The sequence below is a fragment of the Staurois parvus genome, unplaced genomic scaffold (genome assembly GCF_062004578.1).
Source record: "Staurois parvus isolate SC_StPar_1 unplaced genomic scaffold, SC_StPar_1.0 ptg001521l, whole genome shotgun sequence".
NCBI classification, from domain to species: domain Eukaryota; kingdom Metazoa; phylum Chordata; class Amphibia; order Anura; family Ranidae; genus Staurois; species Staurois parvus.
Genome location: NW_028319317.1, coordinates 531,782 through 548,196, shown reverse-complemented (window position 1 = coordinate 548,196; position 16,415 = coordinate 531,782). Strand labels below are relative to the sequence as shown.

At 48.3% G+C, this 16,415-nt stretch overlaps 1 protein-coding gene and 1 pseudogene across 1 annotated transcript in view; both read right to left on the bottom strand.

The window, feature by feature from the left end:
• Window positions 1–16,415, bottom strand: part of LOC149435412 (uncharacterized) — a 73,728-nt gene that overhangs the window by 42,744 nt on the left and 14,569 nt on the right. Inside the window, 1 exon segment of the mRNA XM_089662702.1 lies at window positions 2,804–2,930. Within this exon segment, the coding sequence (XP_089518828.1) occupies window positions 2,804–2,930 (127 nt within the window).
• LOC149435413 (uncharacterized) lies at window positions 3,444–4,572 on the bottom strand (annotated as a pseudogene).

Sequence of the window (16,415 nt, the reverse complement as noted above, 5' to 3'; positions counted from 1 at the left end):
TGCCTTTTCCTCACCGTTCATTCTACCTCATATACAGTTGCAAGATAAAGTATGTGAACCCCTTGGGATTACGTGGAGTTTTGCATGAATTGGGCATAAAATGTGCTCTGAACGTCATCTAAGTCACAACAATAGAAGAACACAGTCTGCTGAACATAATACTACACAAACATTAGATGTTGCCATGGTTTAATTGCACATAACATGTAAACATTCACAGTGCAGGGAGGAAAAAGTATGTGAACCTTTGGACCTAATAACTGGTTGACCCTCCTTTGGCAGCAATAACCTCAACCAAACGTTTCCTGTAGTTGCAGATCAGACCTGCACAACGATCTGGAGTCATTTTGGACCACTCCTCTTCACAAAACTGTTTCAGTGTAGCAATATTCTTGGGATGTCTGGTGTGAATCGCTCTCTTAAGGTCATGCCACAGCATTTCAATCGGGTTGAGGTCAGGACTCTGACTGGGCCACTCCAGAAGGCGTATTCTGTGCTGTTGCAGCCATTGTTTTGTTGAATTACTTGTATGCTTTGGGTCATTGTCCTGTTGCCTCACCCATCCTCTGCGGAGCTTCAGTTGGTGGACAGAGGGTCGTACGTTTTCCTGCAAAATGTCTTGATAAACTCTGGAATTCATTTTCCCATCAATGACAACAATCCGTCCAGGCCCTGAGGCAGCAAAGCACCCCCAAACCATGATGCTCCCTCCGCCATGTTTCACAGTGGGGATGAGGTTTTGATGTTGGTGTGCTGTGCCTTTTTTTCTCCACACATAGTGTTGTGTGTTCTTCCCAAACAACTCAATCTTGGTTTCATCTGTCCACAGTATATTTTGCCAGAAGTGCTGTGGAACATCCAGGTGCTCTTTTGCAAACTTCAAACGTGCTGCAATATTCTTTTTGGACAGCAATGGCTTCCTCCGTGGTGTCCTCCCATGTACTCCATTCTTGTTTAATGTTTTCCTGATTGTAGATGTGTCAACAAAAATGTTAGCATGTGCCAGAGATTTCTGTAGGTCTTTAGCTGACACTCTGGGATTCTTCTTTACCTCATGCAGCATTCTGCGCTGTGCTCTTGCAGTCATTTTTACAGGACGACCACGCCTAGGGAGAGTAGCAACAGTGCTAAACTTTCTCCATTTGTAGACAGTCTGTCTTACCGTGGACACATGAACATCAAGGCTTTTGGAGATACTTTTGTAACCCTTTCCAGCTTCATGCAAGTCAACAATTCTTGATCGTAGGTCTTCTGAGAGCTCTTTTCTGCGAGGCATGGTTCACATCAGACAGTGCTTCTTGAAACCAGTAAACCCAAAACAGGTGTGTGTGTTTTTTAAGGGCAGGACAGCTGTCAGCAACACATCCAATATCATCACACTGATTGGAGTCAAGGTTGGCTCACTCCTGGCTCCAATTAGCTCTGGGAGAAGTCATTAAGCTAGGGCCTCACATACTTTTTCCTCCCTGCACTGTGAATGTTTACATGTTATGTGCAATTAAACCATGGCAACATCTAATGTTTGTGTAGTATTATGTTCTGCAGACTGTGTTCTTCTATTGTTGTGACTTAGATTACGTTCAGAGCACATTTTATGCCCAATTCATGCAAAACTCCACGTAATCCCAAGGGGTTCACATACTTTTTCTTGCAACTGTATAATGTGCTGTTCCTGTAGTCTGCCATTAAATAAAAATGTTTGTAAACAAAAAAAAAAAAAAAGATATAAATTTAATTTCGGTGCAGCGTTACATGACTGCGCAATTACCAGTAAAAGTAGCACAGTGCTGTGAATAGAAAAAAAAATGCCCTGACCATGAAGGAGGTAAAACCTACCGGAGCTCAAGTGGTTAAACCCCCGCACCACCCCCACCCAAAGCACGCTGTTTTTGTATGATAAAAGCCCTGGTTCACATATATGCGACCGCGTTTTGCACGGTCACGAGAGACCATTCATTTGAATGGACTCCCGTGCCAAGCAGGGAAGAAGTCCCTGCATTTCTTCCGAAAATGCAGCCGAGGTTCCCAGTACGGTTGCATTTCTCTGTGCGGACTCGCAGCGGCACCACCTGCACAGATGTGAACATAGCCTAAAAATCTGAAAAAAAATCTGGGTGACACTGTACTACTTGTGGGGGGTGATGAAGAATTTTTTTTTTTTTTACACAGATTGGTTCTACACCCATAAAGGCTGTAAAAGCAATCATTTCTCCTTCTCTCTGGCTGCATTCTTGCAGCCATTGAGAAATACTGTGAGGGCTGTGATTGGTCACAGCTTGTCACATGGTACAAGGCTGTTGTGAATGGCCCTGTACCATGTGATCTCTGTGATCAAAGATTTCACACGTAGTAAGCAATGATGTCAGAAGTGATATCTTGCTTACTATTCTGCATGTGATCGCTGATTGGCCAATCAGTAATCACATGATCAGGACCTCAGACAGATGTCCCGTATGACGATTGGTGTTCCACTGTGTCCGGAGGACACAGCGGGCACCGGATCATGGTGCTGCGTGCTCCCAGGGAGCGCGCACAAGCAGGGGGCAGGGAGGCCGTTTATAAATGGTCACCCGACCCTGCACTGCCACCGTCCGGTCGTTTATATACATGGGCCAGACAGGAGGTGGTTAAAAAGGTAAAAAAAAATTCTGCCTTTAGAACCACTATAAGAGGGGGACCCCGTGTGGTCACAGAACTTAGACCCCTTCATTAAATCTCTTATGGGGTGCTGGCGAGCTTTTGAGTCAGTAAAATCCTCCCAGACACAGAGCGGCCGGCTTTATTACCAGGAGATGCGTCTTACCAAGTGAGATCAGCGTCTCCGAGGTCTCCTTCATGACGTTCCTGTACAGCTCCTTCTGCCACTCCTCCAGCTCCATCCATTCCTCTTTAGTGAACGAGGCTGCCAGGTCATCGAACCCCACCGAGGGCTGCAACACAAACACAGCATTTCAGCATCCAAGAAAGACTTTTTTTTTCTACAAAATTTTAATTATTTTTTTTTCTTGGTTACAAACTACCTTTTGTGCCGTCCTGATTAAAGTAGAACTGTGGTCAGGCTTTGCACATCCAGAATGCTGAACCAGATGGGTTGCTTTCTCAGCTTGCCCATAGTTCCTTGCCTTCTGCACATTACAACTGTCCTGGTTTCTTATGCAGGCCATAGACAGGTCGAAAACTGGCCGTTTAAAAAAACAAAAACGAAAAATCGGTCGTTCAGTAGGCCGACGTTACCACCAATGGTAAAAAAAAAAAAAAAAAAGAAAAAATCGGCCGATTTTTGTCCCATCTACAGCCAGCATTTAATTACTTCTGTCCCTGCAGAGAGCTCCGCTATTATATTTGACATGAAAAAGTCTTGCGGTTGCAACAATGTATCCATTTTGGATACAGATGTTTTTATTTGGATACAAATGGATACATTGTTGCAACCGCAAGACTTTTCATATAAAATATAATAGCGGACTGGAATTCTTCTGTTTGTTGTTCTTCTTATCCTTCTTCTTATCCTTCTGTTTCTTCTTCTGTTTCTTCCTCTTATCCTTCTGTTTCTTCCTCTTCTTCTTCTTCTTCCGCTTCTTCTTCTTCTTCTGCTTCTTCTTCTGCTTCTTCTGCTTCTTCTGCTTCTTCTGCTTCTTCTTCTGCTTCTTCTGCTTCTTCTTCTGCTTCTTCTTCTGCGGTTTCTTCTGCGGTTTCTTCTTCTTCTGCGGTTTCTTCTTCTTCTGCGGTTTCTTCTTCTTCTGCGGTTTCTTCTTCTTCTGCGGTTTCTTCTTCTTCTGCGGTTTCTTCTTCTTCTGCGGTTTCTTCTTCTTCTGCGGTTTCTTCTTCTTCTGCGGTTTCTTCCTCTTCTGCGGTTTCTTCCTCTTCTTCGGTTTCTTCCTCTTCTTCGGTTTCTTCCTCTTCTTCGGTTTCTTCCTCTTCTTCGGTTTCTTCCTCTTCTTCGGTTTCTTCCTCTTCTTCGGTTTCTTCCTCTTCTTCGGTTTCTTCCTCTTCTTCGGTTTCTTCCTCTTCTTCGGTTTCTTCCTCTTCTTCGGTTTCTTCCTCTTCTTCGGTTTCTTCCTCTTCTTCGGTTTCTTCCTCTTCTTCGGTTTCTTCCTCTTCTTCGGTTTCTTCCTCTTCTTCGGTTTCTTCCTCTTCTTCTGTTTCTTCCTCTTCTTCTGTTTCTTCCTCTTCTGTTTCTTCCTCTTCTGTTTCTTCCTCTTCTGTTTCTTCCTCTTCGGTTTCTTCCTCTTCGGTTTCTTTTCGGTTTCTTCCTCTTCTGTTTCTTCCTCTTCTGTTTCTTCCTCTTCTGTTTCTTTTCGGTTTCTTCCTCTTCTGTTTCTTCCTCTTCTTTTGTTTCTTCCTCTTCTTTTGTTTCTTCCTCTTCTTTTGTTTCTTCCTCTTCTTTTGTTTCTTCCTCTTCTTTTGTTTCTTCCTCTTCTTTTGTTTCTTCCTCTTCTTTTGTTTCTTCCTCTTCTTTTGTTTCTTCCTCTTCTTTTGTTTCTTCCTCTTCTTTTGTTTCTTCCTCTTCTTTTGTTTCTTCCTCTTCTTTTGTTTCTTCCTCTTCTTCTGTTTCTTTTCGGTTTCTTCTTCTTATCCTTCCTCTGTTTCTTCCTGTTCTTCTTTTGTTTCTTCTTTTGTTTCTTCTTCTTCCAGGTCACGGCTCATGCACAGATTTGTTTATTGGTAAAACGATCGGCCGATTTGCCCATCATTGCCGGTAAAATCTGCCTTTTTTTCCCAACTTTACCGATAAAAAAAAATGTGCCAAAACCCCGAAAAACGGCCGACCAATTAACCCACTAATGGTGCGAAAATCGACCGATTTTTTTTTTTGGCTGAAAAAAATTGGACGATTTTCGACCCGTCTATGGCCTGCATTACTATATTGCCTTATTAAAGTCTGTGACATCATCACTTTGATACCGCAGCCCAGTCCAGGCACCATGAGGAGGTATTCGTAAAGTGACAATGTCACCTCCATTCAGTGTGCAGAGATGCAGGAACAAACCACAATTCCCATGATGCAACAGGGATTGTAGCTGGCAATGGGCATGACAGACCGGGCATTCTCTTGGCCTACCAAACATGGCGCTGTGTCATTTTCAACGCTGCAGACCCCGAGTCTCCCGGCCTGTCAATCGATTTCAGCTGTGGGAGGACAATCTAAGATGCCCTGGACAACCCCGCTAAAGCCAGCCCTGTGGCCCCTTTCTCGGGCTTGCCCTTCCCACTGGAGAACCCAGGGATTGCAGCCACAGATTGTGCTTGGCTGACCATAGAGATCACTGAGGGCCGGAAGGTCCCCTGATGATCTCTATCATCTAAGAAACCAGAAGCAATGAGTATTTTCTCACTTCTGGTTTCGGTTCTACTGGCCCGGGGGGCGCCTCTACTGGACGGTGGCGCCTCTACTGGCCCCGGGGGCGCCTCTACTGGCCCCGGGGGCGCCTCTACTGGCCCTGGCAGCCTGTAAAGCAGCTGACCAGACCAAGCTTTGTCTGATTCGCTGCTCTGGAGGCCATTAAGAGAGGTCCCCAAATCTCTCCATAAAGAGGACCTGTCAAGAATGTTGTTTATCTCTTGTGAAAGCAAGCAAGTAAATCAAAAACTGAAAAAAAAAAAAGAAAAGAAAAAAAGAAACAGTGTAAAATAGAAGTTAAAAAAAAAAAATAAAAATTAAAGCGCCCCTGCTTCCCCATGCTTGCAGCCAAACGTGTATGTAGGTGAATATGTGTTAACAGGGAATATCCGATTGCCTCTTGGGGGGATCAGGAAGGAATTTTTTTCCCCTTTGCTTTCTCTCCTTGTCCTCCCCTCCTGTTTAGTGCAAGTTAGCTCAGTTCTAGCAGAACCCTCACAGTTTCTTCCATGTTCCCACAGTCCATGTTAGCTGGGCACAGAGACATTTGCTTGGGGAACTCATTGTCTTCTTGCACTTCTTACTCTGCCTGCCAAGTCAGCAGGTGACGACACTGTCTGGACAGCTTGGATCGGAGGAGGTATATCGATGCACAATGCAGCATTTGGATAAGAAGAGTAGGAGTACTTTTTATTCCATAGTCATTCACATCGAGAAATCGGATCTGAGGGCTCCATATTTTTAAAGGAAGTTTCTAGATTCCAATAACCCTCCGCCCACAGATCACCACAACCAGGTTTGTGAGGAAAAAGACTGTCTTAACCATTTCCCGTCCGCCCCATGTATATAAATGGCCACACGGTGGCAGTGCAGGTGTGTGTGGCTGTTTATAAACGACCTCCCCACCCCTGACTGTTCGTCCTCCAGACACAGTGGAACACCGATCGTCATACGGGATCTCTCTGCGAGGTCCCGATCATGTGATCACTGATTGGCCAATAGTAGTAGAATACTACGTGTGAAATCTGTGAACGATCACAGAGGTCACATGGTACAGGGCCATTCACAACAGCCTTGTTCCATGTGACAAGCTGTGACCAATCACAACTCACACAGTGTTTCTCAATGGCTGCAAGAAGGCAGCCAGAGAAAAGGAGAAATTATTGCTTTTACAGCCTTTATGGGTGTAAAAGCAATCAGTGTAAAGGAAAAAAAAAAAAAACTTCATCACCCCCCCCACTGTACTGCTAGGGTGACAGTATGTAAAAAAACAAAACAAAAAAAACAAAAAACAAATATAAAAAAATAAAATAAAAATGTAAAAAAATAAAAAAGGTTAAAAAATGTAATTTTTGGTTATAAACTAATTCAGGTTATTTTTTTTTTTACTAAAAAGATAACGGAATAAATTTTGGCCAAGATTTATTATGAAATATTTATTTGCAAAATTCTATAAGAACACTTTTTTGTTAAATGTTTGGACATTTTCATTTACATAGTGAAAAAAAATAAAAATCCCAGCGGTGAATAAATACCACCAAAATAAAGATTTATCTGTCTCAAAAAAATGGTAAAAAAATTCATATGGGTACAGTGTTGCATGACCGCGCAATTCTCATTCAAAGTGTGATAGCGTTGAAAGCTGAAAATTGGCCTGGGGGCAGGAAGGGGGTAACGTTTACATACTTACAGGGGGAGATTTACTAAAACTGAAGAGTGCAGTCACTTCCTGACCAAGCTATTTGTGTTATGCCACTGCTTTACTTTAACTGACAATTGCGCGGTCATGCAACGCTGCACCCAAATTAAATTTACGTCCTTTTTTTCCCCCACAAATTGAGCTTTCTTTCGGGGGTATTTATTCACCGCTGGGATTTTTATTTTTTTGCTATGTAAATGAAAAAGTCCAAAAATTTTGAAAAAAAAAAGTGTTTTTCTTATAAAATTTTGCAAATAAATAATATTTCTTCATATTCGGTTATCTTTTTAGTAAAAACAAAATAACCCAAATATTATAATCTTTTTAAAAAAATGTTTACATTTTTATATTATTTATGGGTTTTGTTTACATACGGTCACCCTAGCAGCACAGTGTCGCCATAGTGACACTGTACTACTTGTGGGGGGTGATGAAGATTTTTATTTTTTTTTACACGGATTGCTTTTACACCCATAAAGGCTGTACAGGCAATCATTTCTCCTTCTCACTGGCTGCATTCTTGCAGCCATTGAGAACTACTGTGTGAGCTGTGATTGGTCACAGCTTGTCACATGGTACAAGGCTGTTGTGAATAGCCCTGTACCATGTGACCTCTGTGATCATTCACAGATTTCACACGTAGTAAGCAATGATGTCAGAAGTGACATCTTGCTTACTATTCTGCATGTGATCACTGATTGGCGAATCAGGGATCACATGATCGGGACCTCGTACAGAGGTCCCGTACGACGATCGGTGTCCCACTGTGTCTGATTGCGGTGCTGCAGGCTCCCAGTCCAAAATAGAGGGCACCGTTTATGAACGGCAACCCGCCCCTGGACTGCCACCGTCCAGCCATTTATATACATGGGCCGGACAGGAAGTGGTTAATGTAGTTCAAGTTATGTCTTCTATGCATGAAGGCAAAAAAAAAATCTGTGTGCAGCAGTGCCCCCCCCCAGCCCCCTCAATACTTACCTGAGCCCCAATGAAATCCAGCAATGTGAATGACAGCCTCGGCTGTTCCAGGTCTCCGCCTCCTCATTGGCTGAGACAGCAAGCGAGAGCCATTGGCTTCCACTGCTATCAATCACAGCCAATGAGGAAAGAGAGGGGGCAGGGCCAAGACGCGGCTCTGTGTGTGAATGGACATAGCAAGCTGCATGCTATGGCGGCACCCGACAGACAGGGAGGAGCCAGGAGAGCCTGCGGGGGACCCGAGAAGAGGAGGATCCGGGCTGCTCCGTGTAAAACCATTACAAAGAGCAGGTAAGTATAGACAGGTTTGTCATTTTACAATACAAAAAAAAAAATGAATGTTTAGAATCTCTTTAATACTGGCACACTGCCCCGCCTCCCTGTGGCCGGCACACTGCCCCGCCTCCCTGTGGCCGGCACACTGCCCCGCCTCCCTGTGGCCGGCACACTGCCCCGCCTCCCTGTGGCCGGCACACTGCCCCGCCTCCCTGTGGCCGGCACACTGCCCCGCAGCCCTGTGGCCGGCACACTGCCCCGCCTCCCTGCGGCCGGCACACTGCCCCGCAGCCCTGCGGCCGGCACACTGCCCCGCAGCCCTGCGGCCGGCACACTGCCCCGCAGCCCTGCGGCCGGCACACTGCCCCGCAGCCCTGCGGCCGGCACACTGCCCCGCAGCCCTGCGGCCGGCACACTGCCCCGCAGCCCTGCGGCCGGCACACTGCCCCGCAGCCCTGCGGCCGGCACACTGCCCCGCAGCCCTGCGGCCGGCACACTGCCCCGCAGCCCTGCGGCCGGCACACTGCCCCGCAGCCCTGCGGCCGGCACACTGCCCCGCAGACCTGCGGCCGGGACACTGCCCCGCATCCCTGTGGCCGGCACACTGCCCCGCAGTCCTGTGCGAATTACATGCAATATCTGTGCACTGCGATCTGCGCTATATTCAAATTGCATCGCATCCGCTCCAAAAAAAGTGCAGGACCATTTTTTTTTTTTAATCCGCATTTGAATCGCATATCACAGGAGTTGTCACCCATGCGCTGAGATTTCTGGAAATAGCATTGTGTTTTGTTATCTATTTCAGGATGTCATTCATTTATCATGGACTCCCGCACCAGACTGCATGAACGCCGTGCGAACGCAATGCAGTGTGGGAAACGCGCAGGATCTGCAGTGCTTCCCATACCACATTAATGTGAACCCGAACTCACACAAACATTTAAGCTCCAAGCACGCTGGAGGGGTTTTTTTTTTGTTTTTTGGGGGGTTTTTTTAAGCTAAAAAAATGCCGGATAAAAATGGTGATAATTAGTGGTGCACCGAAGTGAAATTTCTGATGCCGAAACCGAAAATTCAAAATGCACTTGGCCGAAAACCAAAAACGCAATGTGCAGTTTTTAAAAATTAATAGATTTTTCAAACGCAATTTTGTTTGGAAAAAAAATACACTTTAATGATTAAAAAAAAAAAATACAAAAAAAATATATATATATACCCCAATTACGGCGAGTAAATAGATACCCAACATGTCACGCTGTAAAACTGCGCACACTCGTGGAATGGCGTGAAACTGCGGTACTTAAAAATCTTCACAGGTGATGTTTTAAAAATGTCTCCAGGTCAGCAGTGAGAAGTTACAGAAGAGGCCTAGTGTGGGAATTATTGCTCTCACTCGGACGTTCGTGGTGATACCTCAGGTGTGCGGTTTGAACACAATTTACATATGTGGCCGTGGCCTACATATGTGTTCACCACTACGTGTGAGCACTTTAAAAAGTAATAAAATAAATTGAAAAAAAAAAAGTTTAAACAAAAAAAAAACTTTAAACTTTTTAAAAATGTATTTAATGTTTTAGTGGTTTTAAATCACTTTTATTCTTATGCATGCATCCCCTGTGATAGAAATAATTAGTGACAGGTCCTCTTTATGGAGAGATATGGGGTCACTAAGACCCCACATCCCTCCTCTGCAATATAAAGCATTGGATCAAAAAAAAAAAAAAAAAAAAAAAAGCATTGATCTAGTGCTTTAACCACCTCCCGCCCGCCATATATAGTAATATGATGGACACAAGGCGGTTCTCTCGATCTGATAGGACGTTGTATGACCTCCTCCCATTCTAACCGCGCATGCTCGGCTCCTGGAGCGCGGCGATCGGCAGTGTGCGGTGTCCCTCGGACACAGCGGATCACCAATCCACAGAAAGAGCTGAAGATGTCGGCTCGGTCATGTGATCAGCTGTGTCCAATCACAGCTGATCACATGTAAACAGGGTAATGCCAGTTATCGGCATTTCTCTCCCCACGAGCTGTCACACTGACAGAGGAGAAGAGAGCCGGCAATCGGCATTCCTCGGAGGGGACATCTACACTGATCATCAGAGCATTGATGATCAGTGTGTCCTGATGATCAGTGTAGCCCCAGCAGTGCCACCTGTCAGTGTCCATCAGTAGCAGCTCTCAGTGCTCATCCATGCCACCTGCCAGTGCTCATCAGTGCCACATCAAGGCCACATATCAGTGCCCATCTGAGCTGCCTTTCAGTGTCACCCATCAGTGCCACCTATCAATGCCAGTCAGTGCCACCTATCAGTGCCATGAGTGCTGCCTTTCAGTGCCCGTCAGTGATGCCTGTCAATGCCCATCAGTGCCACCTACCAGTGCCCTCTCATCAGTGCCCATCTGAGCTGCCTTTCAGTGCTGCCAATCAGTGCCATGTATCAGTGCTGCCTTTCAGTGCCCATTAGTGATGCCTGTCAATGCCCATCAGTGCCACCTACCAGTGCCCTCTCATCAGTGCCCATCTGAGCTGCCTTTCAGTGCTGCCAATCAGTGCCATGTATCAGTGCTGCCTTTCAGTGCCCATTAGTGATGCCTGTCAATGCCCATCAGTGCCACCTACCAGTGCCTTCTCATCAGTGCCACCCATCACTGCAGCCTCATTAGCGCACATCAGTGAAGGAGAAAAATCACTTATTTACAAAATTTTATAACAAAAACCAAGAAAAAAAATGTTTGTTTTTTTTTCAAAATTTTAAATGGTTTTTGGTTTAAGAAAAAATAAAACCCCCCGAGGTGATTAAATACCACCAACATAAAGCTGTCACAAAAAAAGATAAAAATTTCATATGGGTACAGTGTTGCATGACCGCGCAATTGTCACTCAAAGTGCGAGAGTGCTGAAAGCTGGAAATTGGGCAGGAAGGGGGTAGAAGCGCTTGGTAAGCTTGTGGTTTAATAAAAAAAAAATAGCCGGAACGGGAAGTGACATTGCTCCAGTCCTCCAAGGGCATAGAGATGTGTGGCAGCCATCTTTCCTTCACTCATCTCTATGCCCAGTGCCGGGAAAATTGAGGCCACACATATATGTACATACAAACGTAAAGGGAAGCCTACGCATGAAAACGTCAATCGCGATACACGTTACACATCGTCGCGCACGCCGGAGTGAGAGCAATAATTCTAGCACAAGACCTCCTCTGTAACATTCAATTCATGACCTGCAGGGGGCTTTTGAAGTGTGATTGATTGATTTCAGGTACTTATATTTTGCCGTCAATTTACGCCGCGCTTTACATATATATTGTACATTCACATCAGTCCCCGCCCCCGAGGAGCGTACAATCTAAGGTCCCTAACTCACATTCATACATACTAGGGTCAATTTAGACAGGAGCCAGTTAACCTACCAGCATGTCTCTGAAGTGTGGGAGGAAACTGGAGTACCCGGAGGAAACCCACGCAGACACAGGGAGGACATGCAAACTCCAAGCAGGTGGTGCTGTGGTTGGGATTCAAACCAACGACCCTGGTACTGCCAGGCAGAAGTGCTAACCATGTGATCGGTGTGATCAAATGCTTTCCATTTTTTAAATTGGCACTTCCTGTTTCCTGTATCATAGAGGTGGACAGACCGTTCCAGTCTTACGCAGGCCATAGACAGTTCGTTTATCAGCCGAATTTTCGTCCGATAGAAAAATCAGCTGACATTCGCACAGTTAGTGGGGCAATGTCATCGGCCGATTTTCGCGGTTCCTCCTCATTTTTTTTATTGGTCATGCTGGAAAATTTACGAAAAAACGGACGATTTTCGTAATCATTGGTGGCAACAGAACGACCGATTTTTCGTCCGAAAACTTGGCCGATAAACGAACCGTCTATGGCCTGCATTAGTCTGCCTCTCAGGAGGTGTAGCTATAGGGGCGGACTGACCATTTGGAAACTCGGGCACTGCCCGAGGTCAGTAGGGGGCCCCATGAGATGCCCCTGGTACCTTTTTCATAGACTTTTTTGAGTTTGGGCAAGGACACAGGGGCCCCATGATCCCCTATTGCCCAGGGGCCCCATGATCTCCTATTGCCCGGGGGCCCCATGAGTTGTCAGTCCGCCCCTGCATGTCACTATCTAGTGACATGCAGGGGCGGACTGACAACTCATGGGGCCCCCGGGCAATAGGGGATCATGGGGCCCCTGTTTCCTTGCCCACACTCAAAAAAGCCTATAAAAAAGGTACCAGGGGCATCTCATGGGGCCCCCTACTGACCCCGGGCCCCTTTTTTTTTTTTCAATCAAAGTGTATTTTTTCCAACAATTATATATTCATTTTTAAAAACTGCGCTTTTCGGCCAAGTGCATTTAAAATTTTCGTTTTCGGCACCAGAATCTTCATTTCGGTGCACCACTAGCTTCTGCCAGCTGATACCAGAGGCGACAATGGTGGATCCCGCCGCAGAGCATGTGAGATCAGATCGGTACCTCCTCCCGCCATGTCCTGCTCATCTCCGACCCGGAAGTGGAGCCTGCTGCGAGGCTTGCAGTGATTGGACGGGACTCAAAGAAGGGGGTGTGGCTGGCCTCGGAGGTGATCACTCCTTGCCAAGGGTGTGGTGTGAGAGAAGGCTGCAGGACTGGTATGTGTGCACTTGGCCGAAAAGCGCAGTTTTTAAAAATGAATATATAATTGTTGGAAAAAATACACTTTGATTGAAAAAAAAAAAAAAATTATATATATATATATATATATATATATATATATATATATATCTCTCTATCTCCCATATTTTTGTAAAATATGAAAGAGGATGTTACAGCGAGTAAATAGATACCCAACATGTCACGCTGTAAAACTGCGCGCGCTCGTGGAATGGCGTGAAACTGCGGTACTTAAAAATCTCCATGGGTGATGCTTTAAAAATGTCTCCAGGTCAGCAGTGTGAAGTTACAGAGGAGGTCTAGTGCGAGGATTATTACTCTCGCTCCGACGTTAAGGACGATACCTCATTTACATATGTGGGCGTGGCCTAAGTATGCGTTCACTATGTGCGAGCACGGGGGCACTTTAAACTTTTTTTTTTTTTTAATTTATTTTTTTAATTTTTTTTTAATTTTTTTTGCACTGTTCCTTTAAAAAACATTTTAATCACTTTTATTCTTATCACAAGAAATGTATGCATCCCCTGTGATAGAAATAATCAGTGACAGGTCCTCTTTATGGAGCCATCGGGGGTCAATAAGACCCCACATCTCTCCTCTACAATGTAAAGCACTGGATAAAAAAAAAAAGCATTGATCTAGTGCTTTAACCACTTCCAGTCCGGACACTCCCCCCCCCCCCCCTTCCGGTCCGGACGCTCCCCCCCCCCCTTCCGCTCCGGACGCTTCCCCCCCCCCTTCCGGTCCGGACGCTTCCCCCCCCCCCCCTTCCGGTCCGGACGCTTCCCCCCCCCCCCTTCCGGTCCGGACGCTCCCCCCCCCTTCCGGTCCGGACGCTTCCCCCCCCCCCTTCCGGTCCGGACGCTTCCCCCCCCCCTTCCGGTCCGGACGCTTCCCCCCCCCCCCTTCCGGTCCGGACGCTTCCCCCCCCCCCCTTCCGGTCCGGACGCTTCCCCCCCCCCCCTTCCGGTCCGGACGCTTCCCCCCCCCCCTTCCGGTCGCTTCCCCCCCCCCTTCCGGTCCGGACGCTTCCCCCCCCCCCCTTCCGGTCCGGACGCTTCCCCCCCCCCCCTTCCGGTCCGGACGCTTCCCCCCCCCCCCTTCCGGTCCGGACGCTTCCCCCCCCCCCTTCCGGTCGCTTCCCCCCCCCCTTCCGGTCCGGACGCTTCCCCCCCCCTTCCGGTCCGGACGCTTCCCCCCCCCCTTCCGGTCCGGACGCTTCCCCCCCCCCTTCCGGTCCGGACGCTTCCCCCCCCCCTTCCGGTCCGGACGCTTCCCCCCCCCCCTTCCGGTCCGGACGCTTCCCCCCCCCCCTTCCGGTCGCTTCCCCCCCCCCTTCCGGTCGCTTCCCCCCCCCCCTTCCGGTCCGGACGCTTCCCCCCCCCCCCTTCCGGACGCTTCCCCCCCCCTTCCGGTCCGGACGCTTCCCCCCCCTTCCGGTTGCTTCCCCCCCCTTCCGGTCCGGACGCTTCCCCCCCCCTTCCGGACGCTTCCCCCCCCCCTTCCGGTCGCTTCCCCCCCCCCCTTCCGGTCCGGACGCTTCCCCCCCCCCCTTCCGGTCCGGACGCTTCCCCCCCCCTTCCGGTCCGGACGCTCCCCCCCCCCCTTCCGGTCGCTTCCCCCCCCCTTCCGGTCCGGACGCTTCCCCCCCCCTTCCGGACGCTTCCCCCCCCCCTTCCGGTCGCTTCCCCCCCCCCCCCCTTCCGGTCCGGACGCTTCCCCCCCCCCCTTCCGGTCCGGACGCTTCCCCCCCCCCCTTCCGGTCCGGACGCTTCCCCCCCCCCCCTTCCGGTCCGGACGCTTCCCCCCCCCCCCCTTCCGGTCCGGACGCTTCCCCCCCCCCCCCCTTCCGGTCCGGACGCTTCCCCCCCCCCCCTTCCGGTCCGGACGCTTCCCCCCCCCCCCCCTTCCGGTCCGGACGCTTCCCCCCCCCCCCTTCCGGTCCGGACGCTTCCCCCCCCCCCCCTTCCGGTCCGGACGCTTCCCCCCCCCCCCCTTCCGGTCCGGACGCTTCCCCCCCCCCCCTTCCGGTCCGGACGCTTCCCCCCCCCCCTTCCGGTCCGGACGCTTCCCCCCCCCCCTTCCGGTCCGGACGCTTCCCCCCCCCCCTTCCGGTCCGGACGCTCCCCCCCCCCTTCCGGTCGCTTCCCCCCCCCCTTCCGGTCCGGACGCTTCCCCCCCCCCCTTTCCGGTCCGGACGCTTCCCCCCCCCCCTTCCGGTCCGGACGCTTCCCCCCCCCCTTCCGGTCCGGACGCTTCCCCCCCCCCCTTCCGGTCCGGACGCTTTCCCCCCCTTCCGGTCCGGACGCTTCCCCCCCCCCTTCCGGTCCGGACGCTTCCCCCCCCCCCTTCCAGTCCGGACGCTCCCCCCCCTTCAGCCCAGGCCAATTTTCAGCTTTCAGCGCTATCACACTTTGAATGACAATTGCGCGGTCATGCAACACTGTACCCATATGAATTTAGCATTTTTTTTTTGAGACAGATAAAGTTTTATTTTGGTGGTAATTATTCACCACTGGGATATTTATTTTTTTTTGCTATATAAATGAAAAAGTCCAAACATTTTGAAAAAAAAAAAAAAAGTGTTTTTCTTATAAAATTTTGCAAATAAATAATCTTTCTTCATAAATATTGGCCAAAATGTATTCAGCTATCTTTTTGGTAAAATAAAAAAATAATCCAAATTAGTTTAGAACAAAAAATTATAATTTTTCAAAAACATTTTTGACATTTTTATTTTTTTTTATATTATTTATGTTTTTTTTGTTTAACATACCATCACCCTAGCAGTACAGGGTCACCATGGTGACACTGTACTACTTGTGGGGGGTGATGAAGATTTTTTTTTTTTTTTTTTTTACACGGATTGCTTTTACACCCATAAAGGCTGTACAGGCAATCATTTCTCCTCTCTGGCTACATTCTTGCAGCCATTGATAAATACTGTGGGAGCTGTGATTGGTCACAGTTTGTCACATGGTAGAAGGCTGTTGTGAATAGCCCTGTACCATGTGATCTCTGTGATCATTCACATATTTCACACGTAGTAAGCAATGATGTCAGAAGTGACATCTTGCTTACTACTCTGCATGTGATCACTGATTGGCCAGTGATCACATGATCTAGACCCTAACAGAGGTCCCGTACAGCGATCGGTGATCCGGACACAGCGGGCAAAAGATCGCGGTGCCGCGAGCTCCCAGGGAGCGCGCACAGGTGAAACTGGCGGGCGCGTTTATGAACGTCAACCTGCCCCTGCACTGCCACCATTTGGCTGTTTATATACATGGACCGGATTAACTGACAATTGTGCGGTCATGCAACGCTGCACCAAAATTAAATTGACATCGTTTTGTCCCCCGTACAGCGATTGGTGCTCAGGCAGGGGAGCGGGAGGACGTTTATAAACATCCACCCACCCCTGCACTGCTCCCACCCGGCCGTTTATATACATGGGCTGAACGGGAA